The following is a 26980-nucleotide window of genomic DNA, read 5'->3' on the forward strand; positions in this document are numbered from 1 at the left end:
ATTTCTTTTGTGATTGCAATGAGACAGTGGCTGGAGCTGGAAACATAGGGTCCTGGAGAAGTTGAGGGCTGGCTGGGTACCTCTCACCTCTTCATGTTGGCTGGAGGCTTCTCCATGTGATTTCTCTCATGGGTTAGTTTGGGCTTCCTCAGAGGCCCCAACTTCCAAAAAATACTTCAGCCTTACTCTCTTCCAGACTTTTGATTTCCTGCCAGCACCCCTCCCCCATGGACCAAATACAGGAAGTCATAGGACTTGATGCAGTTTATGTGGTTTTGGGTCACAGAGCAGTATGGAGAAGGGTGAAGAGTGGATCTGGAGAGGCAACACAAAATATTCAGCAGCTGATAATTTTAGTTTTTGAACATTAAAGACATACTGAGTTAAATAATATCCTGATGTATGGTTCTTATTGGTGGATTAAAGAAGTGTCTGAACCACCCTCTCATTCATTCCACTCCTTTGCTCCTAAATACTTAATCTCACTCTTCATTGGCCACTTAAACCCCACCTCTTTAAGTTCAGTTGTTGCTCAGTTGTGTCTGACTCTTTGAGACTCAATGCCTGCAACACATCAGGCTTCCCTGTCCATCACCAACTCCTGAAGCTTGCTCAAACTCATGTCCATGAAGTCAGTGATGCCATCCAACCATCTCATCCTCTGTCATCCCCTTCTCCTGCCTTCAATCTTTCCCAGCGCCAGAGTCTTTTCCAGTGAGTCAGTTCTTCACATCAGGTAGCCAAAGTATTGGAGTTTCAGCTTCAGCATCAGTCTTTCCGATGAACATTCAGGACTGATTTCCTTTAGAATGGACTAGTTGGATCTCCTGGCAGTCCAAGGGACTCTCAAGAGTCTTTTCCAACACCACAGTTTAAAGGCATCCATTCTTTGGCTCTCAGCTTTCTTTATAGTGCAATTCTCACATCCTTAAATGACTACTGGAAAAACCATAGCTTTGACTAGACGGACATTTGTCGGCAAAGTAATGTCTCTGCTTTTTAATATGCTGTCTAGGTTGGTCATAACTTTTGTTCCAAGGAGGAAGCATCTTTTAATTTCAGGGCTGCAGTCACCATCTGCAGTAATTTTGGAGCACAAGAAAATAAAATCTGTCACTGTTTCCATTGTTTCCCCATCTATTTGCCATGAAGTGATGGGACTGGATGCCATGATCTTAGTTTTTTGAATGTTGAGTTTTAATCCAGCTTTTTCACTCTCTTCTTTCACTTTCACCATGAGGCTCTTAGTTCTTTGCTTTCTGCTATAAGGGCAGTGTCATCTGCATATCTGAGGTTATTGATATTTATTTCTCCCTGCAATCTTGTTTCCAGCTTGTGCTTCATCCAGCCCAGCATTTCTCATGATGTACTCTGCATATAAGTTAAATAAACAGCGTAACAATATACAGCCTTGATGTATTCCTTTCCCAAATTGGAACCAGTCTGTTTTTCCATATCCAGTTCTAACTGTTGCTTCTTGACCTGCATACAGATTTTTTAAGAGGCAGGTAAGGTGGTCTGGTATTCCCGTCTCTTTCAGAATTTTCCACAGTTTGTTGTGATCCACTCAGTCAAAGGCTTTGGCATAGTCAATAAAGCAGAAGTAGATGTTTTTCTGGAACTCTTTTGCTTTTTCCATGATCCAGCGGATGTTGGCAATTTGATCTCTGGTTCCTTTGCCTTTTTAAAATCCAGCTTGAACATCTCGAAGCTCTTGGTTCATGTACTGTTGAAGCCTGGTTTGGAGAATTTTGAGCATTACTTTGCTAGCATGTGAGATGAGTGCAATTGTGCAGGAGTCTGAGCATTCTTTGGCATTGCCTTTCTTTGGGATTGGAATGAAAACTGACCTTTTCCAGTCTTGTGGCCACTGCTGAATTTTCCAATTTTGCTGGCATATTGAGTGCAGCACTTTCACAGCATCATCTTTTAGGATTTGAAATAGCTCAACTGGAATTTCATCACCTCTACTAGCTTTGTTCATAGTGATGCTTCCTAAGGCCCACTTGACTTCAAATTCCAGGAGGTCTGGCTCTAGGTGATGTCTGCCTCATTATTTCAGCTTAAAATGTATTTTAGTTCATGAATTTGGCTTTTTCCTTAACTATATTCCTTTTTAAAAAAATTAATTAATTATATTTTTGGCTGTACTGGGTCTTTCTTGCTGTGCATGGACTTTCTCTAGTTGCAGTGAGTGAGGGCTACTTTTTGTTGAGATGTGCAGGCTTCTCACTGTGGTGGCTTCTCTTGCTGTACAGCATGGATACAGAGTTGTGGCTCAGTAGTTGTGGCACACCAGCTTAGTTGCCCTGCAACATGTGGGATCTTCCTGGACCAGGGATTAAACTTAAGTCCCCTGCATTGGCAGGTGGATTTTTAACCACTGGACCACCAGAGAAGTCCTTTCCTTCATTTTTTTAAAAAATTACAATTAAAAAAATAAAGTATGGTTGATTTACAACGTTGTGTTAGTTTCTGGTATACCGCAAAGTGATTCACTTACATTGTACATATACAAATATATTCTTTTTTTATATTCTTTTCCATTGTGATTTATTATAGGATACTGAGTATACAGTTTCCTGTGCTATACAGTATGGCCTTGTTGTTTATTCATGCTGTATATAATAGTTTGCATCCCCTAATCCCGAACTCCTAATCCGTTCCTCCTCTGCACTGCCTACCCCTTGGCAGCCACAAATCTGTTCTCTATATCTAAGTCTGCTTTTGTTTTTTATATAATTTCATTTGTGTAATATTTTAGAGTCCACATATAAGTGATATCATGTGATATTTGTCTTTCTCTGTCTGACTTACTTCACTTAGTATGATGATCTCTAGGTCCATCCATGTAGCTGCAAATGGCATTATTTAATTCTTTTTTATGGGTGAGTAATATTCCATTATATTATGTACACATAAAATACATCTTCTTTATCCATTCATCTTTTGATGGACATTTAGGTTGTTTCCATGTTTGACTGTATTTCATTCTTTTATCCTTCACTTAAGCTCCATGCACTTATCCGCTAGCTTGGTGGTATTCTTCATTCAACTCCTTCCTAGGCACCTTTCTTTCTGTGTGCCAGCCTTATGGGGAGTGTTTCCTCTCCAGCATCTTGTTTATCCTAGCTTCTTGACTGAGACTAGAAAGTTTCAAGGTATTGAGATATGAAGATAAAAAATGATATGAGGGAGGGGATAATGGGTATGGGGGTAAGGTCCACTTTCGAAATCCCTGTCTAGGCTTACCATGGCCTTTCCTCACGTTCATTATTTCTAGCCCACTCTCCCAGTCTATCTATTGTGTTCTGATAAAAAAGCCCTACTGTTTAACTCTAATAATCATCTATCCCCTGAAACTCTTTGGCTTGCATACATTTCCCCCCTACAAATTCACTTCCTTCTTTTCTTCTTGCTCCTTAGCTTCTCTGACAGCTTTGGTAGACAACGTAACGTCTGTCTCCTCAACCATGCTTTGCTCTCCTTTGCCTGATAAGTCTTCTTATATACATTCTCTGTGGACATCTTATTTTGTTCTCATGCCCTCAGCTATCATTCATATATGGATGACTCCCTAATCTGACTCTTTCCCTGAACTGTCTTTGGGATTCCACTCAGGAGTTTCAGATTGCAATGGCTAGTGGGATCAGAACACAGAACTTCCTAAGCTGGTACTAAAATGTGTTTCTTTATAGTCCCCTTTTTCCTTGTCTTAAAAAAAAAACTCTTCTTGAACTGTTCCTCAGTTCATTTTGATTCATTCTTGTATCATCTTGACTTCCTTTGGCCTGTGTTCAAACAAACAAAGACTAACTCCAAATACCTGCCCCTGTCATATCATTTTATACCAAAATCTCTCCCTCTTCCAGCTGTTTTTATCTTCATAAAACCTCCTTTTCAGGGAATTCAAAGGAAACACTTGGCAAGGAAAAGGCAATTACTATTTTGTTTTCTTTTATTTAACGTGACAAATTCCAAATATTTACATTTTAAATGCAAGCCTATTTCAGGAGCTGTGTATCTTGTTAGGGAGAAGTATGGAAGGTGGGGCAATGTGGAGCCGTTAGAAATCTGATAGGAAATCCTAAAGTCTCTAACCCGAAAAGCTGGAAAAATAGTAAAGAAACAGTTCTGGAAGTTGGACTAAGTCACCTACTTCCTTCCCCAAAGTAGCGGGAATTTCTTTGGGTATTTATCCTGAGAAAGGTGTAAGGGAATGGAAAGAACAGATTTTAAGCAAGAACTAAGAAAGGCTAAATTCTCAAGACAAAAGTTTAAAAAATCATTCTTATACCGCTTTTATATTCCACATTGACAGACTTTTAAAAGCACATTTAAACTACAGATTTCCTTGGAAACCGACCAAAGGAATTTTAGAAAGGAGAGGCATTGCGGTACTATTTCTATGCGCATTGATATCTGATTTTCGTTAGGCCAGCATTGTTTTCCCTCCGAGGTCTTAGTGTTTATTACAGCAACAATTACCTTAAGAACAAGCCCTCTAGGGTAGTTTTATTTAAAGGTGCCTAACTTATCATACTTCACCCAACTACTTTCAAAATCGTTTTTCCTTCATGCTGAAAGTTAAAACTACCATCTTTATCCCTGTTCTGGTTCTGCACCAGAAGCCTGTCTCCTGCAGGACATTGCCACGAAGGCATGCTTTTTACGTGGTGAGCACGTTGCTGTTCACCTTGGCTGCAAAGCAAGAGCTGCGTTTTAAAACCGCCAGGAGCGAGTGGGTGCAGTGTGCTGAATTATCTGTCTCACAACTTCCGCCCGTAAGAAGGATGTTTTCTTCCTTCCTTTAACATTAAAAACAGACAAGACAAAAACAAAAACAAAAACAAAAAGAAATCCAACAAGCTTCAGAACCGTCCGATAGCCTAGAGAAAGCGCGCCAATCACACAAAGAAAAGGAGGGGGGCTGCTGGGATTCAAAATCATTTCTCCGGGACGAACACCTTCCTGGACCTATCGGAGTTAACTGCGCGCTTGGTCGCAGCCAGTAAACACACTGTTTCTGGTTCAGGTCCGCCCTAAAGACTGATAGACATTTATGTAACCCAATCGAGTAGTGAGATGCCGAAGAATCCACCAATACACTCGGGAGGTGGGTGGAGTGTAGGCCAGGGGGTTGGCGGTGCCGTGTCATGGAGGCTCAGTCTCCGAGCAGCCATTGAAGGGGAAGGAACTGAGGGTGTGTGTATGTGTGTGCGTGTGAGTGCGCGCGCGAGTGTGTGGACAAGGAGGTGGGGGCAGCCGAGTTAGAGTCCCAACTCCTTGGACTCCATTTGCGATTCTCTTCTTTCTTCCCCATACCTATCTGGTGGTGGTGGGCGTTTATATTTGCCTTTCTTTTCATTCATTTCCAAATCTTTTAAAAATTTAGGGTTGGGGGTAGTAGGAAAAGCAGGAAAAGGTAAGGGAGGAGAGTAGTAGCAGAAGAGCAGGAGGAGGACATGGAGATGAAGAAGAGGATTAACCTGGAGTTAAGGGACAGAGCCCCGGAGGAGGTGAGATGACTCAGCCCCCTCCCCTTCCTTACGAGCCCTGTATTCGGAGGATCGGGTTTCTGGGGGTCCTGGTGGGTGTGTGGGGAGGGGTAATGAATTAACCCCCATCTGGGTAGGGCTGGAGGGAGATATTCAATTTTAACTTTTAAATCATTAAAATCTTAAAATGGCGAAGGGTTTAAGTTTCTAGGGGGCGTTTTTGTGTGTGCTTGGGGGCTTAGCCCCTTCTCCCCTCGAGTCAGGCGTCGTGGCCTCGTGGGGGCGGGAAGCGGGGTGTTGGGGATGGTTCAGCGGCTTCGCTGCCCACGTTTCTGCTCCTTAGGGCCGGCGGCGTGGGCGCGACCCCTCAGTCCCATTCGCCTCTGCCGCAGCCATCGTCGCCTGAGAAGTTAGTCCAACTTTTCTGCAGTGCTGCCAACACTTTTTTTGGGCCAGGGGGCGTCCCCGGCCTCGAGGCCCCTGGGCGTTCGACGACGTCGCGCCGGGCGCTGGTTGGGGTCGTTTGCGTAGTCGGGAGGACCGCGGGCTGCCGGCGGCGCCCACTCCCCCGGGAAGCGGCGCGCGCCGACCGCCGCCAGGCGGAATCTGGGTCAGCGGCTGGTTCTCTGGCCGCGAGGAAGTTTTGGGACTCGTCGTAGTGACCGGAGGTGGGGAGGGGACACGAGACTTTATCCCCTTCGTCCTCCCGCGGTGTAACAAAATTCGGCTCGGCGTGTCGTGTCGTGGAGGCTGCGACTCCAGTTTTCATCCCGGGAGACGATTTCACAAAACTAAACAAATGGGTCGTAGAAGTTTCGCGTCTTAAAGATAGGTTCGGCGAAACTAAATGATGCGCTCTCGCTGCTGTCGCCTTAGTTAAAGAGACAGGCTTGGGAGGGGCCACGTGAGGCGGGTCGCGGTCAACTTTTCGGGGGTCGGGCGGAAGGCGTTTCCGCCTCCTTTTTGGAGGGAGCCTTCTCGACTTCACCCAGTCCTCCCCGCCCGGGGCAGAGGCGCTGCGGGGAACGCGGGCTGGGGGGCGACCCCTTTTTTCGTTGGGGAGTCCCCGCCCCTTCTGGGGTTTCCCGTCGGTCGGAGCGGCAGGTCGCGAAAGCGGGGCCCATAGCCAGCGAGGAACCTCGCGTTTCTGGTCTCAGTGGAAAACGTCTAGAGTCTTGCTAATTGCAGCCTTCGAAATAAACCCTAGAATTGCAATATAAGGGGTATATTTTTTTTCGGGAGGGGTAGAGGTGGTGCTTGTGCGTACCAGCGTAGGGTCCTTTCGGTAGGTTGTAACGGCGTGAGGAGTGGGAATCCGAGATCTTTACGTACTTTTTAGAAAATATCTTTCCATAAAATTGGTGGGGGGGCAGGGAGGAGGAAAAAGAGTCACTACTATCATCCCACAGATAACTTGAAGTTTCCTAGGGCCTACTCTTTAAGGACTTAAGGAAAAAACAAAATCAAAGTTAAAAAGCTGTCTCGCAGAAGCACACATTTCGAATGGGCTTTTATGTCTTGGTTGGAAAAGTGGGTTTGCCCCTCCTCCCCCACTTTTATACCTGTTCTATCCCTAGTAATTTTCTCGCCAGTTTTGGGGAGTCCCGGATGTCACTTTTTTGCAGCCTCTCCTTCCCCTGTGGTGTAATAACGGTCTCTTATATTTGAATAGCCCTTTACAGTTTACAAAGCACTCTTCGAGTTTGTTATTTACTTTACTACTTCCGACCAACTTGTAAGGTGGATGGTATTGTTTTAGAATCCAAATTAGCAAACGGAGTCTCAGGGCAGTGAAGTTACTTACTCAAGTGGAAAAACTGGTTTTCTGACACCAAATCTAGTGGCCCTTTCCTCCACTCAGCTAGACTAGGAGTCTCAGACTGAATGCAGGCACAGCCCTGCCCCACCTGTGACTGACCCCAGGCAGTCATGCTAACCTTCTAGGCCTTGACTTCTTCCGCTCTAAACAGATTATGATGCCTTCCTTTGCTTCCTGAAATACCATGTCATGTTCAAATAGAGAAGGTGGCATTCCTAGTTGATAACATTTATTTCTCAAAATATCTCAAACATATTTTTACATTGAGAATGGAGGGCCAAGGTTTCCTGCCTCCCTTCTAGGTTTAAGTACATTTAGGCCCACACCAGAAAGTTTTGTGCTCCAACTCTGACGGGATAGAGGATCCAGCATCTGCCCTTCCACGACTGGGGAGAAGTTACAGAAATTCTACCAGGGTGGCAGGGGAAAATAACATTTAGTCAAGGATGTGTTGTTCTGGGTGATACTGATATTAGAACAAAGAACATCTGAAAGCTGGGCTGTCTGAGAAGGAGCTTTCTAATGTTTCTTCATCAAAGGTAACAACGTATTTTTGAGTTATGGTGACAACCAAAGATAAGGGGGTTTCAAAGTGAAAGAGGGAATAAAACAATTGCCTTTCTTCTCCCTGCCATTTTAGGGCTTATTTAAATCCTTTCTCAGTAACCTCGGTGTCTCCTTACTGCATAAATATATGCCCTGATGTTGAGGGTCCTTTTCACAAGTGTCAGAAACAAGTTTCACATGGGACTTTTTTCAAAGCTTTATTTCTTATGCAATTAAAAAAATTTTTTTTTAATTAGTGGGACATCCCTGGTGGTCCAGTGGGCAAGACTCTGTACTCCCAATGCAAGAGACCCAGGTTCAATCCCTGGTCAGAGAACTAGATACCACATGCTGCAACTAAGACCCAGTGCAGCTAAATAAATAAATATATATTAAAAAAATTTTTTATTAGTGATTTGAAGCAGGCATTGAATGTCTTAGCCCAAGTTTAAATTTTAAAAAATTAACTTAAGATATCAGACTTTGTGTTTCGATTTTGGGGGAGAATGAAAAGGATCTATATAAGGGGATTGGTGGTTTTAATATTCATGTTTCCAGAGTGTCAGGATCCAGGTCTTTTTGCTAAACAAACTGAAGAATCATTCATATTCTCTCTCCTAGGTAACAGAATTGGTCCTTGATAATTGCCTCTGTGTCAATGGGGAAATTGAGGGCCTGAATGATACTTTTAAAAAACTAGAGTTTCTGAGTATGGCTAATGTGGAACTAAGTTCACTGGCCCGGCTGCCCAGCTTAAATAAACTTCGGAAGGTAAGTTGGCATTAGGCATGAGAGTATCATGATTTTGATGGCAAGGGCTATTACGCACATTTTTTCCCACATGAAATGATGATTCTGCCTTTTAATTAGAAGCCTCTATGTTTCTAGAGGTAAGAAAATGGGTTGTTTAGCATTTTGAAATCCACCGTAATATTGCTTTGGTTGTGGAAATTTAATAATGAAATCACTTTATGACATGAATTTAACACCTACCAAATGTTTTTCTCTGAAGCGTAAAATACAACTATTATACAACTGCAACCAAACCTGGTTAGAAGTCTGTAGAGATTCTAATATTTTATTTGGCAATCATAGATGGGAATTTGGAAATTAAAGACTTCTGAAAGTCTTTCTTGAAGGCAAAGAGAATGACAGTTGTTTTCTTCTTTAAATTGATAATATTTTAGAAATGTTTAATGTGTCCTAAGCCTTTGCCATTCTTTGTTTTCTTCTCATGTTGAATATATAGTTGGAACTTAGTGACAATATAATTTCTGGAGGCTTGGAAGTCCTGGCAGAGAAATGCCCAAATCTTACCTACCTCAATTTGAGTGGAAACAAAATCAAAGATCTCAGTACAGTAGAAGCTTTGGTAAGTGGAAAGGTTTGTCTCGGGACTTGCTTTTTTTTGGTTGAATTTTCTGATATTTGTTTGAGTTTTATCCTATTGACTTGTAATTCACTCTTGTGAAACTTTTGAGTTTATTATATGTTGTGATTTATCTGAATATTATAAAACATTCAGATAAATGTTTAAATCAGTAGGAAATTTATTTTATCATCAACTTCAGGAGTTGAATATCTGGTTGTAAAATTTCCAGTATTTTCTTAAATTCTGTTCCTTCTTTCTTGATTATTTTTTGAGTTATTTCATTATTTGCTCCTAGTTTCCTGGTATGAGGGAAGGAAAGGAGAAGAAGTGAAACTCTGAAAACTTAGCAAAAAAAAAAAAGCTTGGGGGAGGTTGAAATTGTTGAAAATAAAGTTGATTGTGGATTTAAACTAACCATGTTATTGTTGTTGCCTCTTTATGCACAGATTCAGTCAACAAAGTATATTGAGTGCCACTGCAGGCAAAGCACTAAGCCAGGTGCTAGAGATAGCAGTGAACGAAAGAGAGTTCCTGCTCTTGTGGTGTTTACCTGCGAGGGCCTATTAGAATTAACTGTGCTCGATATAATAACCCTTCATTAGAAAATTCTAAACATCTGGAATTCTCTTGACTTCAAGTTCTATACATTTTCTGGTTCATGAATTAAAAAGGAATAACATGAGATTTTAAATCGTGAATGTAATTTTTTACTTTTTACCTTTCTAGCAAAATCTTAAAAATTTGAAGAGTCTTGACTTGTTTAACTGTGAGATCACAAACCTGGAAGATTACAGAGAAAGTATTTTTGAACTGCTGCAGCAAATCACATACTTAGATGGATTTGACCAGGAGGATAATGAAGCACCAGACTCAGAAGAGGAGGATGATGAGGGTAATCATTCTTAATACTATAAATGTGTCACAATTATAGCCTCTACCCTAGCTAGTAAATTAGATTGGACTTGGGTATTTAAGTGTGGGGAATAAAATATGTAAGACAAGAAAAACTTAAAACCCACAGCCCTAGTCCTGTATTTGTTCAGATTTCTGATTGCTTTGGGGAATTTAATGGTTATTATAATATTAAGCTCCATGAAATTTTATATTTATGTAAACCTCACCACTACTCAGTAAAATGGTAACTTTTTTTGGGGGGGGGTAACTTTTAAAATAGTATTAAAAACAAACCAAAAACCATTCATCACATAATTATCCATAAAAGTCACAGAGTAGAAACAAGTATATAACAGATAAGCAAAATGTGATATATCCATACAATGGAATCTTAATCAGCCATAAAAATGACTGAAGTACTGATCCATGCTACAATGTGTGTGAACCTTGAAAACATTCTGCTAAGTGAAAGAAGCCATATTCAGAAAGCCACATATTGTGTGACACTGTTTATATGAAATGTCATACAATATGTGTGGCATTTGCCTCAAATTCGTAGGCAAATTCATAGAGACAGAAAGTAGAGTAATGATTATTAGGGATCTGGGAGAGGAGAATAGTGAGTGACTATTAATGGATATAGGTTTTTTTTTTGTAGGGGGTGATAGAAATGTTCTAGGAGTTGAACATTTTCAGATCAATGGGTGACTAATAGATCAGATGACAGAACAGCTGTTGTTAGTGATGGGACACTGTTGCTATTGGTTGAAAAGTAATTCACTTGAAAGAAGAAATTTGATGGATAAACAGTGTTACAAAATGATGGAATGATTGACAGGTTTTAAAGACTATGAAGTATGTTTTTAAGAGAATCTATACATTGGGAAAATTTTAATGTTTAGATACTGTATTTCTCAAATAGTAAATAGGGATGTTATAAAAGAGAAATCTTAAAAAAAAAATCACCCTGAGATACTTTCTACCCATTGGCTTAAGAATCTGAGGGGCCAGAGCAAAAATATTTGCCCAGACGTTTGCTCATCTTTTAAAATATTCTAAAAGATGGAGATGAAGATGATGAAGAGGAAGAAGAAGATGAAGCTGGTCCACCTGAAGGATATGAGGAAGAGGAGGAAGAAGAAGAGGAGGATGAGGATGAAGATGAAGCAGGCTCAGAACTGGGAGAGGGAGAAGAGGAGGTGGGCCTCTCATACTTGATGAAAGAAGAAATTCAGGTGAATAGACCTTATGAATAGAGAAAATTAACTCTTTAGGCATAGCATTAATATAAAAAGTAAGTTGTGTAGAAATTTGAGAGTTCTTTTCACAGCTCTGTGTATCCACCTGCTTTTTTTCCCCACTGCCCCCCAGTTCATACTATATCCAGATAATCATAAACCCTATGATTTTGCCTCCCAGATATCTTTCAAATCCATCTTTCCCTCAGTAGCATGGTATAGTGGAAACATTTTACAAGTGTTTCTGAGCCCATTTTATGCATTTATACAACTGAGATTTATACCAACTTCAGAGTCGTTGAGGATTTAATAGACTAATACGTGTGAAGTACCTAGTTGCTGGCACGTTGTAGGCACTCATGGAAACTTTCCTTTCCCCTAATTATTTTTTGCTTATGCTTTTCCAGTAGTTTTCTAAATGGTCTCTCTGAGAACAGCGTTACTACTTAGGTGTATCCTCCGCAGTGCTTGCCTGTGTGGTCTGCATGCAAATGTGATTGTATCACTAGCCTGCTTGAAACCCTTTAATGTTTCCCTGTTACCACCACGGTATACAAGGCCCTCCATTATCTAGCCTCTGCTTCCTTCTCTAGCTTCATCTCCCTTAGTACCGAATTAAATCATCACACGAAGCTATTACTGCCTTTCTGTACACACATTGTTTACTTTATCCGAAACGACTTGCTAGCCATGCCTTCTAATGAACTTTTCTTTTTTCTCAGGTAAACATCAATATACTAAAGCATGTAAAGTGGACCGATTTTATGTACAACTCCATGAAATATTATATATGTACACACTTGTGTAACCACTACTCACATTGTGCCTCATGATCCTTTAAACATTCAGCTCTGGAGTTGCCTCATTATTGAAGCTTTCTGTAATTTTAAAGGGACAGACAACTCCTTCCTCTTTTACCTTTGAACCTGTAGACATTTTGTAAAAACTTATTTGGCCACTTTCTACTAGATGGCTCCTTTAGGGAAGGGGTATTCATCTTTGTGTCTCAGCATCTAATACATTGATTGGGACATAGTAGGTTCACGGGAAATGTCAGTTGACTAGAATGAATGATCTGTAATTGCTGGGAGTTTAGATAAGTTATTAAGTTTTCTCTTAATGTAAAATTATTGAGTTTTGTTTTCATCATTCATAATTTAATATTTATTATTAAAAATAACCTCTTATTTAGATTAGAAATTGTATTTTTATTTGTTTTCCTAATGACTTTTACATTACTTAAACAGTATCACTGATTAATGATGATTTTTCTCTGATACCATTTTAAATATGAAACTAGTGTAGGAAAAAAATGGCACTTAAATTTGCTTGGAGCCTTAGTGAGTTAGGATCTTTACAATAATGAAGAATAGAACTTGTAAGTATTCAGGGAGAAAGGCAACCTATTCAGTTTTTATCAGCATACAACTTGAATATTTTCCCCATAAGTTTTAATTTATTTAGTAAAATAATAGACTTGTTATTTTGTAATTTGACTTTTTTTTGCCTTTGGCTGCACTGCTCCATTTGTGTGACCTTAGTTCCCTGATCAGAGATCAAACCCATGCCCCTACTACAGTGGAAGTAGAGTCCTAACCACTAAACCACCAGTCCTTGCAGTTGACTTTTACTTTCTGTGCCAATAATTCTTCTTTAAATAGTATTAAGTCATTTAAAAATGACCTTCAGCTAACTTTGAATGTTTATATTCATCCTTCTGTTGAGTATTGGGAAATATTAACTAAAAATGATGTGGTGAAGTATAGAGCAAACATCTTTAAGATAATATATACAACATTAAGTCAATGTGGTACCCAGGTAGCTGAGTCCAGAAGTTATCGATCATGATGAGGTAATTTGGGTGTTTTTTAAAATGAAGTCTTGTTTTTAGAAGCTAAGAGCCAGAGAACCTTCAGAAAGTAAGATTAAAAAAAAAATTAGAAGGAAATAGAAATGATATTTGATTAGCTACTTTTTTGTTTGAGTTATTTCTATTTCAGCTGCTCTTCAGATGTAAGGAATTAATATGTATAAAGAAGGAGTAATATGTAGTATACTTCATTAAAAATGGAGATGGAGGATTTAGGAGAACTGGGAATTACCGTGTTTTTGCACTATTCACAGTATTAACACAAATGAGGAAACATTTTATAAATCACTAATTAGGAAAAGACCATAATCTTTACAGAGCAAATATCTGGTAATCTAATAGATTTTGTGTGTGTGTGTGTGTGTGTGTGTGTGTGCGCGCGTGCGCGTGTGTGTGCGCGTGTGTGTGCGCGTGTGTGTGCGCGTGTGTGTGTTTAGCTGTGCTGGGTCTTCATTGTAGCACACAGGATTTAGTTTTCTGAACTCCACACTCCCTGCCTTGTAAGCGCTGAGTTGTAGCCAAAGGACCACCAGGGAAGTCTCTAGATGATATATATTTTTTTAAAGGCATAAAAAGATGATATATTTTTTAAAAGGGCATAAAAACATGAATTGATTAATCATGTTTTGTATAAAACAAAATCCAGAGAAATAATTTGCTTTTTAAAGTTCAGCTTTTCTAAATTACCATGGAATACATGTGATTAGTATTTCAAATGGTTTGATTTTTTTTTTTTTAATTTATAAATATTTAAATACCCTCATTTGTCATTCCTTGCAGATTGAAGTGTTTAAAAAAATGTTCTTTACTTTCTCCTTTTCCTCTCCCTTTCCCTACTCTTCTCTCCCCTCTCTCCTCTACCCGCTTCTCTTCCTTTTTTATGTGAGTATAAGCCCACACATTTTCCTGATTTTTACTATAGTTGCTTAGTTTATTTGCTACTGCATCAGTTGCTTATGCTTTTTGTAGCTTGGATGTCCTGGTATGGCGTGTTTTAAGGTTTGAATTGACTGAGAACGGTTTCTGATATGTGTCATGCAGTTTAGTTTCTCAGGGGCTTCAAGCTAAATGGGGGAAAAATAGGTTCTGATTAATATTTCTAGATACAAATGGAGCTGTGGTTATTTTGAAAAAGGTGGTCATCCAAGTTTTTCTTAGCTACCAAGCAGTTTTTAACATTTGCCATTTTAAACTATTTTAAGGAGGTGTACACTGTTTTGAGATTGGAGGGGGTCCCTAGATTGATTGCATTTTTAAAAATATATATTAGAACTTAACCATCTGGAACACAACCAAGCACAAGGCAGTAATGTTTAAAATGTAAAAGTGTAAAAGGTCTAAGTAACAAAAGACGTTTTCTTTGTGGGAGAATATTCAAGCTGTTACTCTAAACCTATTTTCTCTTTTATATTCAGTTCTTTGGTAAGCTTGTTGATCTAGTTTCTGAATCCATAGCAGATTAAAATTGACATTGTAAGTAACTGTAAAAGAGCAGGCGTTAGGAAAAGATACAACTCAAAGTAGAGGCCAAGAGTCACTTTAAAAAGGAGAAAACCATATTACATATATTAATAGTCTTTGAGGAAATTGACATATACTAATTAGTATACTGCTCACCGTCAAAATGGTGACTATGATAATTCAAGGAAAAGGTTTAGCATAAAATGGTAGAAGTGTGCAATGCATTTTAGAGGTTTTATCCCAATTTGCTTAAAAAAAAAAAAAAAAAGGTTATGATGTTTGAAGGCTGTGTTTAAATCTTAGTTATCCAAAACTCCCACAAAAGTTAGAGATCAAATTTTATTGTGATTTTTATTGATATTTGCTATTTTGCTATGTAGATTTTTAGATGTAGAAAGAACTTAGAGATCTTTCTAGATGAATACTTCTTTCATTGATTGGAAAACTGAGGTCCAGAGAGATTAAGTGACTTACTCCATACGTATAACTGTGTTGGAGCTACAATTCAGGTGATTCCTTCCTCAGTCTATGAAACAGAAGACTATCTTTGAAATAGTCAATAATTACTCTGTCTGTTAGCCACTGGGTACATTTGCTTATTTAGTTAAAATAAAATTCAGTTCCTCATTTGCACTGGTCACATTTCAGATGTTCAGTTGGCTGTGTGTGACCAGTGGTTACTGCATTGAACAGCACAGATACAGAACATTTTCCGTTTTTGCAGAAAGTTCTTTTGAACATTGTTGTTCTCAACCATAACTTATTTTCATGAAGAAACTAGATTTAGTTAGGCTTTTAAAAAGACCTCTGTAAGTTAGGCAGAAGTTGTTAGAACACAGGATGACCATATATTTTTTTCCTGTTGGAATATATTGTTATCACAGGGTGAAAAGCCCATGTCATGGGTTGTTTATTCTCAAACTGAATTTTTTCTTTTAACTGGAGTATAGTTGATTTCCAGTGTTGTGTTAGTTTCTGGTATATAACAAAGTGATTCAGAGATATATATATACACACACACACACACATACACTTTTTCATAATCTTTTCCATTTTGGTTTATTGCAGGATATTAGATCCTTGTGCTATACAGTAGGACCTTGTTGTTTGTTTATTTTATGTATATAGTAGTTTATAGCTCCTAATCCCAAACTCCCAATTTATCCCTCCTTCATCCCCTTTGGTAACCATAAGTTTGTTTTCTGTGTCTGTGAGTCTATTTCTGTTTTTAAATAAGTTTATTTGTGTCATATTCAAACTGAATATTTGACTCTCAAGGATGAAGAAGATGATGATGACTATGTTGAAGAAGGGGAAGAAGAAGAAGAAGAAGAGGGTGAGTTACATTAGCCATTCAAAAATCCTAAAAAGCCTTTATTCATGGGTTTTAAAGACTGTGTCTATAATTCAAATTATCACTGATCTCTTTGATATTGGTAACATATCACACAATTCCTTGAAAGGTATAAAACCTTTTTAAAGAGGAATTTTCTCAGGACATTCATTAATTCCATTTAAAAGAAAAAAAAAAAAAACAGCTTATAACATTTGTTTCAAAACAGGAATGAAGAGATAATGGGACCATAAGCTCAATTTATTATTTTTTTATAGCCTTTCATTTTGAAGAGGGTAAAACCTTATTTATGAGAGAAGAGCAGTTGAACTCCAGATAATGCCTGTTTTAGATTTGCCCTCTCATTGGGCTTCCCTGGTGGCTTGGAGGTTAAAGTGTCTGCCTGGAATGTGGGAGACCCGGCTTCGATCCCTGGTCAGGAAGATCCCCTGGAGAAGGAACTGGCACCCCACTCCAGTACTCTTGCCTGGAGAATCCCATGGAGGGAGGAGCCTGGTAGGCTACAGTCGACGGGGTCGAAAAGAGTCAGACACGACTGAGTAACTCCACTCCACTTCACTTCACTCTCTTTACCTAGGTCTTTCAAGAAATTTAAAAATTTAGTAACAGTTCCATTAATGTTTCTTGATCTGTACTTCATGATTTGGCCACAAGGGTGCATAGCAAGCTGTCATCATTTATGGATTTCTAAGTCTATTAAGGTTGTTTCAATACTGAACTTAAAAGTAATGCAGAGGGGAAACCTAACCTATAATTTTCTTGTGCCATTAACTTTAAGATAGATTCAAAATTTTGTAGCCTAACATATATTCATTTAAAATTAAGTATTATGAACAGTTTTCCTTTTATTTTTTCAGAAGAAGAAGGTCTTCGAGGGGAAAAGAGGAAACGAGATGCTGAAGATGATGGAGAGGAAGAAGATGACTAGATCATTCTAAGACCAGATTTCCTAATGTTCCTGGGTGTGCAATAGAGTGATCACATCTTCTTTGTTTCTTCTTGTATGATAGCTATCCCTCCAGAATATAATGTTGTAACTTTTTATAGGAAAAGTGTGGTTTTACTATTTTTGCCTTATCATTCCAAATAAGATTAACTAGTCTGTTAATGATCATATTGTATGTAGAGAAAAATTTTCATTGACCCCCCCCCATTGTGAAATTCCCTAGCAGTTTATTTAGAATCTTAAATTTTCTAATTAAAGCTCATTGTATTAGTCATTTTTAGCATAATTAAAATATCGCTTTTACACAGGCATAGTACGGTGCATTTCATTCATAGGGTTTTAAAGTTATTTATAAATTCACTGAAATCACAGTTGGCTGAAATCTGGAATGAAAATAGTCTCTTGAATGCTAAGTTGGTTATTTTTTTAGAGGCAACCCGGAGATCTTTAGTATGAAGGCAGTGCCTTTTTTTGGGCTGAGGGTAATTGAGTGCTTTTTTGTCACACGAATAGCTTGGAAAGTAGGAGCAGAATAGTAAAGGTTCTATTCAACAATATAGTTCATGGCATTTGTGGAGCCTTCTAAAACCTTTTAAGCTAGGTGACTAAGATTTTTGTTTTCAAGGAAAAATTGCTTATACTGAGTTGAGAGACATGTAGGTGAGCCCTTTCTTGTTCCAGCTGAAGATCATGGCCTGCCAACGGTTGTTATTTTAAGTGTGCACTCTTGTTTTCCTCTCAGTGATTCTCTTATGATCACCTTCCTTTCTTGTTTCACTCCCTTCCCTCTTCTCAAAAAACAGTTGGGAAATAGGGACACCCAGGATGACTGTTTTATACCTCAACCACCTTTTCAGACCTGTGTCAGTCTTAAACAAGCTAAGTGAAAGAAACTGAGTATTTTCTGAAATACGGATATTATTATCAATACAGTTTTATGCAACAGACTCTGCTTACTGTAAATCTTTCTTGACAAGATATACAGACTTAGGAAGATGGAGAAAGAAAAGAACAGAGGAGACTCTTGGAAGCAGCACTGTGTTCCTCAAAGTGAAAGTGAAGTCACTCAGTCGTGTCTGACTCTTTGCGACCCCATGGACTGGAGCCTACCAGGCTCCTCCATCCATGGGATTTTCCAGGCAGGAGTACTGGAGTGGGGTGCCATTGCCTTCTCTGAAAGTCAGAACAATTGCCTGGTAATAATGAGACATTCAAATCAGATTAGCTTTCCAAATGATTTAGATACCACTTTGCAAAGCATGGGCTTCCCAGGTAGCACTAGTGGTAAAGAATTCACTTGCCAGTACAGGAGACATAAGAGATGCGGGTTTGATCCCTGAGTTGGGAAGATCCCCTGGAAAAGGGCATGGCAACCCATTCCATTATTCTTGCCTGGAGAATCCCAGGGACAGAGGGGCCTGAGTGGCTATAATCCATAGGACTGCAAAGAGTCAGACATGACTGAACCGACTTAAGAATGCACACACTGCAAAGTAGTTCTAATTTTTCTGAGCAGAACCTTTATTCTTTGTATAGTTTTAAAGCATTATTACCAGTTATAGCATTTAATTGGAATACACTGGACAGCTGGGAAAATATTTGAAACTAAATCAATATTAAGATTTGTTTTCAGGTAGATGTCTATTAAAAATAGAAACATTTGGGATAACCGAGTGTGTGTTTCCTTATACAACTACTAAATATAATATTATGAGTAGGCAAGTACATCTTTTTTGTTGTTGTGGAGGCTCCATGTTCAAGGAAATTGCTTTCTTAATTTTGGCTAGCTAAAAATTTTTTCCCCTTTGTTTTGAATATGTGTAAGTTTTTAAAAAGTATCAGCAAATTAGTTGGTTACACTTTCATACTGGGACACATTTAAATTACTAAGAATAGTATTACTTCTTTCTTAGTTTAAAATGTATGACAGGGTTTTAAAGTAAAAAATTACAAAGTTATTTCTGGATAAACTAAAAAAGCTGCATAACTGAAATAAAACTGTTGGGATAAGTTTAGTTGGGGGGTTGGAATCTCCAAAAGGCTAACATTTTACTCCTTTTTAACAATTATAATACCCTGTTTTAAGAATTCTTATTGCATAATATGCCAGATTATAAGATACTTTAAAAGTTAAATCTATATATTGACTTTGTTATCAGTCATCTTACTGTGCAATCGAAATGATCAAAATTAGAGTTCTTTGGTTTGAAAACAACACTTAGAGCCTCCAAATAACTTTCTAAGAGTTATTTAGCTTTGTGGGTGATATTTTCATGCAAATAAGTAAGGGTGGGTTTTATATTTTGTAGAAGTTTTTGGTCCTATTTTAATGCTCTTTGTATGGCAGTATGTATATAGTGTGTTAAATTCCTCAAGACCCTCCTTGAAAACTTTGAAGTTAATACTTTTGTGCAACTGTGTTTTGAATAAAGCCATGACAGTGTTAAAAACAAACAAAAAAAGTCAGTACTGATTATTATTTTATTGTTTCTGACCCTTGTTTTTTTCTGTGACTGCTGTAATTTAAAGTTTTTGAAAGTGAATTGCTTCAAATAAATTGAAGAGTTGTTACTGATTAGTTTCACTGTATGACATTCATTTTTTGAACATCACCATTGGGGCTTTGAAGGTCTTTCCTAAAACAGAATCAGCTTGAAAGTTAACATTCAAACACGAATGTGATATGAGATAATACAGTGTAATAGTTTAACTCATTAGCTTTTCCCAAGGGATTGCAAACTGAGCCAGTACTTTTTGTATTTTGATTTGAAGTAATAACTTAATATCTACAGTTGAAGTAACTATTGTTTATAGATACCCAAAGTGATTATAAACCTCTTGTACAGCAAATAGTTTTCTAAAATGAGGCTAAAGTCTCCATTAGTACTGTATGTTTATCTTCAGAGTCCTTAGATAATATAAATACAAATAATTCTTGCATGTTTGAGTAAATCCAACCTGAAACAAACTTTATCTGCTCTCATTTTGGTTTTCTTGTGATAAGTGGTTTTTTAAAAGTTTCATTTGTAGGCAACTCTGGAATTTGATAAAGTCAAGAAACAAGTATAATGTTAAGTAATGTTTTCATGTATTTTAATTATGGAACTCTGCCTCCTGAGAGATGGAAAATAGTGAAGTACATTTCAACTGCAGGGATTATTGAAATTAGTATGGTATTTTCTGGTTTTATGGCTTAAAACAATTCAAAACTTATCCCTTCTAGGTTAAAGATGATGGTAGTAATAACACTAGTTTTTGGTGGAGATGTTAGATAATGAAGCCATTCTTTGAGAGAATGGGATTCAAAAACACTTAAGTATTGTTTATTCCTTCCCTCATAGTTCAGTTGGTAAAGAATCTGCCTGCAGTGTAGGAGACCTGGGTTCTATCCCTGGGTAGGTAAGATCCTCTGGAGAAGGAAATGGCAACCCACTCCAGTATCTTTGCCTGGAAAATCCCATGGACAGAGGAGCTTGGGGTGCAGTCCATGGGGTTGCAAAGAGTCAGGCATGACTGAGCAACTAACAAACACAACTTCATTCCTTGTTCTATATTTTAAAGAGGCTTTGGAACATGTGACATTTATTCTTCCCATGGCTGAAAATTTTCCCTCTGTTCTTCCTAGTACTGGATGCAATGTTATTTTGCAGCTGTTGTTTAATAATAGCATTCTACTACTGCATTCCTTTTTCATGTACTAATCAGCCTAAGATTTGAGAACCTGGCTTGGATAATTTGGTCTTAGGCAGCTACTTGTGTTACTAGTCTAATGAAGAGCCCTAACATGGAGAACAGGTTTTACCACAAAAGTAGGAGATACAGATTGGATCCCTGTGTCAGGAAGATCCCCTGGAGGAGGAAATGGCAACCCACTCCAGTAGTCTTACCTGGAAAAACCCCACGGACAGGATCTCGGCAGGCTACAGTCCATGGGGTTGCAGAGTAGGACACACACACCACCTTTCTGTGTGGTAAGACCATGTGGTTATCCCATGACAGCAGTTCTGCTTGAGAAAGAATCAGAAGTGAGCCAAGTTAATGGCTTTCAATTTTATGAATATTTGCAAATTATTTTTTTGTTAAAGCATCATTGTACCTGGTTATTTATAAAATGAACATGTCCACCATTACACATCTGCAGGCCACCAAATTAGGCATAAAACATTGGTGAAAACTCATTCTAGCTGTTCAAGAAGTGGTTTTGACCCCATAAATAGTTGCCTAATTTCTCAATCTCCTATTCAATGCTCACACTGCACCATCTTGCAGATGAAGGCCATGACCTGCGCCCTCCATTTTAGTTGTTAACTTTTCCTGGATAGACTCACTCCCACAGCTCCAGAATTAACAGAGGCTACAGGGTTTCTCCACTAGGAGGCATTTTCTCCCACAGTCCTCTTCTAAGCACGAAGAAGTCAGTAACTGTGCTCAATGGAGCTCAAGGCCATTTATAAAGACTAGCTATGTCTGAGGAATACTGGGGTTGGTAGAAGAATCTATAAATATTATGGAACGAACTGGAGTTGGAGCAACTTTTATATTTTTTAAACTAATGACAGCAGCAACAGAGGAAGCTAGCATCTGCAAGGGAAGCAAGTACCATCACAGCGCAACTCCAGCTGAGAAACCAGTGCAGGTCGTTTTTAGCGGTGCACCCGCCCCCGTTTTCTGAAAATATTGAGTTAAGAACAATCTCAATTGTGCAGTGTTGAGGATTTATTATTCGTAGGAAATGAGTGAAATCTTTCTGAATAGGATTCCACATTTGAGGGGGGTGGGGTGGGTGTGTGTCTTATTCTTACCACGCTGTCCATATTGGGATATGTGTAGGGAAATTTAAAATTGTTTTGACATATTTGGCATTTTATCCTCTTGCAGTACTGCTTGATTCCCCACTGCGAAGGTTCCTGGGCTGTAGGAGTCAATTCATGATGGATTAGAACCCTAGAATTCAGCCCCATTCATCTTGTTTTTACCCCATGCCATTCTTACTTTGCGGACTCCAGCTTTAAGGCTGAGTTTCTCTAAAGCCTGTCTCCCGCCACACTCCTCTGGGGCGAACTAACCACACCGTGCAGATTATCGTATACTAGTATCAGCGGGAGATTTTACTTCAATGTTTATACTGAAATAAAATAACCTCAGGGTATATCTTTGAGGTTATCTGTTGTAGTCTCTGCCTTAATTTTTACCTTAATTTCCCTAATCTCTACCACTGCGCTATAAAGCAGTTTTTCTTTCCTCAGTCAGTTCAGTTCAGTCGCCCAGTCGTCTCCGACTGTTTGCGACCCCATAGACTGCAGCCCATGGACTTTCTCTTCCTAGAAGACTTTTCACAGCAAGACACCCTCCAGCGATTCTGGAATCTCGCGCGGTCGTAATAGTAGAGCGTGATGGCGAGAGCAACAGGACTTCAAACTACACAAGTAACACTCTAGTTACAGGGGAAACGAAATAAAAAGCGCTAATCACTTTAGAGTGTGCCCCTGACTTGATTCAAGAAACCCATGGTAAAGAGTTCTGACAAACTAGTTTCTTAAATTCAAGAGCGAAGTCGAAATGCCAGGAACTTAAAAAGAGGTCAGGACTCCGGCCCAACCGGGGCTACCCACATTGCTCTACAAGGGCGCTTTCCGAAGCGCCGCCGATTGGCCCAGAAATGCCGCATTCCGGTCACGTGCCTTCGCCCCGCCCTCCTCCCTGCGCCCTCCTCCCCGCGCCTCTAGAAAAGCTGGGGCTACTTCATGCCCTCAGCTTTAAGTCAGCGAGTTGCGCATGCGTGGGGCGTGGCGACAGCGGTCCCCTGTGAATGGGTCCCTCTGCCTCCGCCCTCTGATAAGGAGAGAAGCTCGTCCATCGGCCCTTAGGACCTTCCTTTTCTTTAGTCACTCGTATCTTACAGCTCTCGTTTAAGAGTTTACAGAGCTTCTGTGCGTTCTCAGTCGCTTCAGCCGTGTCCGATTCTGTGCGACCCTATGGATCAGGTTGCCGTGCCGTCCTTTAGGAAATCCTCCCAACCCAGGGATTGAACCCTCGTGTCTTAGGTCTCCCGCAATGGCAGGCGGGTTTTTTACCACTAGCGCCACCTGGCCAACAGAGCTTCTGTTTCCTTTCTAATTTTCAAATATTGAATGCTCTTAGCCCCACATTTGCGAATATCATCCAATTTAATGACTATAAACTGAGGTGTGTTAGGTGCGATTCGAGCCGAGGCCACTTTGCTTCTCCATCTCGTTCGTGCCTCTCTGCTTCAAGTTTGCACTTGAATAACCTTTGTTCAGTGGTAACCTTTGCTTCTCCTCAGTAGCTAGCTAGCCTGCTCTGCGGTTCTTATTCCCATTTTCTCTATCTTGAAGCAAGAATTGCTGGATTGATCTGAGCCTTAATAGTTGAAGTAGGTATCTAAGGACGAATCAATTCTGGAGAATATTAGAGCAACCAACTAGCCGGAGGGAAATCACTGAAAAATGATGCGGAACCCACGTGTAAAATAAAGAGCTGTAACTAACATACGATCTTTTTATTCTGTCCTAGAAGGGAAGAAGGGAAATATTGGGGAACTTTTATGAAGGTCAGTTTGCAGGCTTTTAGTTAAAGTAATGGAACTGTAGTTTGTTTGAAGTGTCTCAAACTTTTGGAGAGGAATTGTCATCAAATTTATACTTTTAATATTTTTATTGGAATCAGTAAGTCACCTTTCAGGGATTTTTTCCTTCAGTTTGTCTTGTACACCAGAAAAGTTTTTTTGGAGCTATAGAAGGTGTCAGCAAATGAATTCTTGGGTACACAATTTTTATAAAAATGTTAAAGGATGGGTTCTTGTCTTATATAAAAGTAGCAACTATAAATAATTAACTTCAGTAAAACTAATGCCAATAGTTTCTCAGGCATTTTCAATGGCTTTTACAAAACAACCACAAAATTGGGTAAAACAAAGGCCATCTTCATTTGAAATAAAAGATGAGAATATACTTGAGTTTTTAGAAGCCAAGATTTTCTGATGGGTAGCATTTCTCAGAAAAGGATTTTCCTTTTGTCAGGAATTAATATGTAGGAGAAGTTTTTAGATTGTTTATTTCTCCTTATGTTGAGGGATGTTGTGTATTTTCAGCATTGTTTTGATGCTGCTGCAGTACTTAGAAACAATTATCAGAGGAGGTTGATAGTGAATTTTTTTTTTTTAACAACCCATAGGACATTGAGTAGTCACCTGCTGAGAAAGGGGTTATTGCCATCTGGTCTATGTTATGTAGCCAAATCTTTACACTGATCCCATAAAAAACCTCCTTTCCTTTTTCCACCACTGTTTTATATCAGCCTGCTGGAGTTCAGGGACAAATAAGAGGTCATATAATGTAGGTCATTGCATAATGATGAAATATCAATTCCGTACTCGGTCTCTAAGGCTCTGTCCTTGATAATATAGTGTGCTGTGATTGTTGTAAAGCTTTAACTCCATATTTTATATTAGTTCTCATGGCTGTAATGTAACCACTTTCTTTCAGGTTTCTATGTGTTCAAACTTTATTAGTTACAATTAACAGATGAAGAAGTGAGGAGATTATCTACAAATTCTTTTCAAGGCAAGGAGGCCTGTAGCTATGATCAAAGACATAAGGTGTGGAAGAATGTTCATTTAACAAACTTTTTAATATCTTTGTTTAAGGCACATAAGTGCTTGGAAAACAAAGATAAATAATACACAACTCTACCCCTTGAAAAACACAGTCTAAACACAAGATTATGAAACAGGAGAGAAATGATGGAAGGTAGAGAAATGATGGAGCTGACGACTTGCGCCTAGGAAGCTCAGAGGATGCCAGAACCTAGATTTGCTCACTTCAGTGAAGGTCTCATCTTCTGTTTAGCAGGGCTTCATTTTGTCAAAGTCAGCCAGCTAGTGAGGGACAGACTTGTGTCGTGTGAAAGCTCACAAGAGGCTAATGTTCTAAACCAGAGTGAAAGTGAAAAAGTCACTCAGTTGTGTCCAATTCTTTGCGACCCCATGGACTATACAGTCCATGGAATTCTCCAGGCCAGGATACTGGAGTGGGTAACCTTTCCCATCTCCAGGGGATCTTCCCAACCCAGGGATCAAACCCAGGTCTCCTGCATTGCAGGTGGATTCTTTACCAGATGAGCCACAAGGGAAGCCCTCTAAATCAGGTATCAGCTTATTGCTTTATATGGAGATTGTATAATTATGTTGACTGCAGCATTCTTTTTATTTATGTATTTAGTTTTGGTTGTGCTGGGTCTTCATTGCTGCATGCGGGCTTTCTCTAGTTGTGGTGAGTGGGGTCTACTCTTCATTGTGGTGCACGGGTTTCTCACTGCAGTGGCTTCTCTTGTGGACTACAGGCTCTAGGTGTGGGCTCCAGTAGTTGTACACAGGCTTAGTTGCTCATCAGCGTGTGGACTCTTCCTGCACCAGGGACTGAACCCATCCCCCCTGCACTGGCAGGTGGATTCTTATTCACTGTAACATCAGGAAGTCCACGGCAATATTTCGTATTTATTTATTTTTATTTTGGACTGCACTGGGTCTTGCTGTATGCAGGCTTTCTCTAGTTATGGCCCGAGGGCTTATTTGCTCTGCAACATGTGGGATCTTCCCCAACCAGGGAGCGAACCCATATCCCCTGACTGGGCTATGGCAGGGGATGGGTGAATCCCTATCCTTTTGTTAGGTGAATTCTTAACCGCTGGACCACTAGGGAAGTCCCTGACTGCAGTATTCTGTTCAATAGAAATATAATGACATCTGCAAATGTGAGCCAGGAAGTAATTTAAAATGTTCTTTTTAGCCATATTAAAAAAATTAAAATAAACAAGGAAAATTAATTTTTACAACATATTTTATTTAACCCAATTTATCCAAAATGCTATTTAATTTTAATAGGTTGTCAATATAAAATTATTACGGAGATTATTTTACTTTCTTTTTCATACACAGTCTTCAAATTTTCAGATGGATTTTATACTTAACAGCACGTATCAATTTGGATTAGCCACATTTCATGTGGCTATGTGAAAGTCTACGGAGAAAGCAATGGCACCCCACTCCAGTACTCTTGCCTGGAGAATCCCATGGACGGAGTCGCTGAGGGTCGGACACGACTGAGCGACTTCACTTTCGCTTTTCACTTTCATGCATTGGAGAAGGAAATGGCAACCCACTCCAGTGTTCTTGCCTGGGGAATCCCAGGGACGGGGGAGCCTGGTGGGCTGCGGTCTATGGGGTCGCACAGAGTTGGACACGACTGAAGGGACTCAGCAGCAGCATGTGAAAGTCTAGGGTATGCCTTTCCTAGAAGAGGTTAACTGGGAGGCCAAGTTAATAATCAGAAGACTCTCTGATGAGCACAGAATCAGAACAGGGGCTGCTTGTTGGTCTTGGGGGATATTTTATTGACCTGACAAGTATGATGAACCTACCCTGATCCGGTAGAGTATACTTTTTTGATGGTTTTACAGTTTGTTGTATTAAACATGTTTTGCACTAGCAGTAATAGACTGATATTGCCAAATTCGTCTTTTGATCACTTTTTTCTATTAATATTAGCATATTTTATTCAAAAAAGTTAAAATTTTTTTTACCTCTTTTATATTTAGTCATATTTGAATATGTGTGTAGATTGTGTGTGTGACTAGTGAATGTTTGATTTGTATGTCCCTAATTTCTTCACTCAAGCAGTTACTTTCTTTCATGGGGTTAATACGTTCTGTGCATACATGCTAAGTTGCTTCAGTCATCTACAGCTCTTTGTGACCCTATGGACTGTGGCCTGCCAGGTTCCTCTGCCCATGGGATTCTCCAGGCAGGAATGCTGGAGTGAATTCCCATGCCCTTCCTCACTTAGGGATCGAACCTGCATGTCCTGCATGTCCTGCATTGGCAGGCAGGTTCTTTACCAGTAGCCCCACCTGGGAAGCCCTAATACTCTCTACATCCAGCTAATTTCATTCATGATGTGCTTTT

General features: G+C 39.4%; 1 protein-coding gene across 1 annotated transcript; it reads left to right on the forward strand.

The window, feature by feature from the left end:
• The first annotated feature begins 5149 nt into the window (after positions 1 to 5149).
• Positions 5150 to 19576, forward strand: ANP32E (acidic nuclear phosphoprotein 32 family member E). The gene is made up of 7 exons (XM_019956515.2): positions 5150 to 5519; positions 8485 to 8634; positions 9113 to 9235; positions 9962 to 10127; positions 11192 to 11364; positions 15977 to 16034; positions 16910 to 19576. Exons 1-7 carry the CDS (start codon positions 5466 to 5468, stop codon positions 16978 to 16980), a joined length of 795 nt encoding a protein of 264 aa, XP_019812074.2. The 5' UTR covers positions 5150 to 5465; the 3' UTR covers positions 16981 to 19576.
• Positions 19577 to 26980: the final 7404 nt, after the last annotated feature.

This window comes from Bos indicus, chromosome 3 (assembly GCF_029378745.1).
Source record: "Bos indicus isolate NIAB-ARS_2022 breed Sahiwal x Tharparkar chromosome 3, NIAB-ARS_B.indTharparkar_mat_pri_1.0, whole genome shotgun sequence".
NCBI classification, from domain to species: domain Eukaryota; kingdom Metazoa; phylum Chordata; class Mammalia; order Artiodactyla; family Bovidae; genus Bos; species Bos indicus.

Bases quoted from the DNA above. Each gene is read 5' to 3' on its own strand.
- ANP32E (XM_019956515.2), top strand. From the start codon at position 5,466: ATGGAGATGAAGAAGAGGATTAACCTGGAGTTAAGGGACAGAGCCCCG. The intron at 5,520-8,484 runs GTGAGATGACTC...TCTCTCTCCTAG, and splicing joins GGGACAGAGCCCCGGAGGAG to GTAACAGAATTGGTCCTTGA. The intron at 9,236-9,961 runs GTAAGTGGAAAG...TTACCTTTCTAG, and splicing joins TCAGTACAGTAGAAGCTTTG to CAAAATCTTAAAAATTTGAA.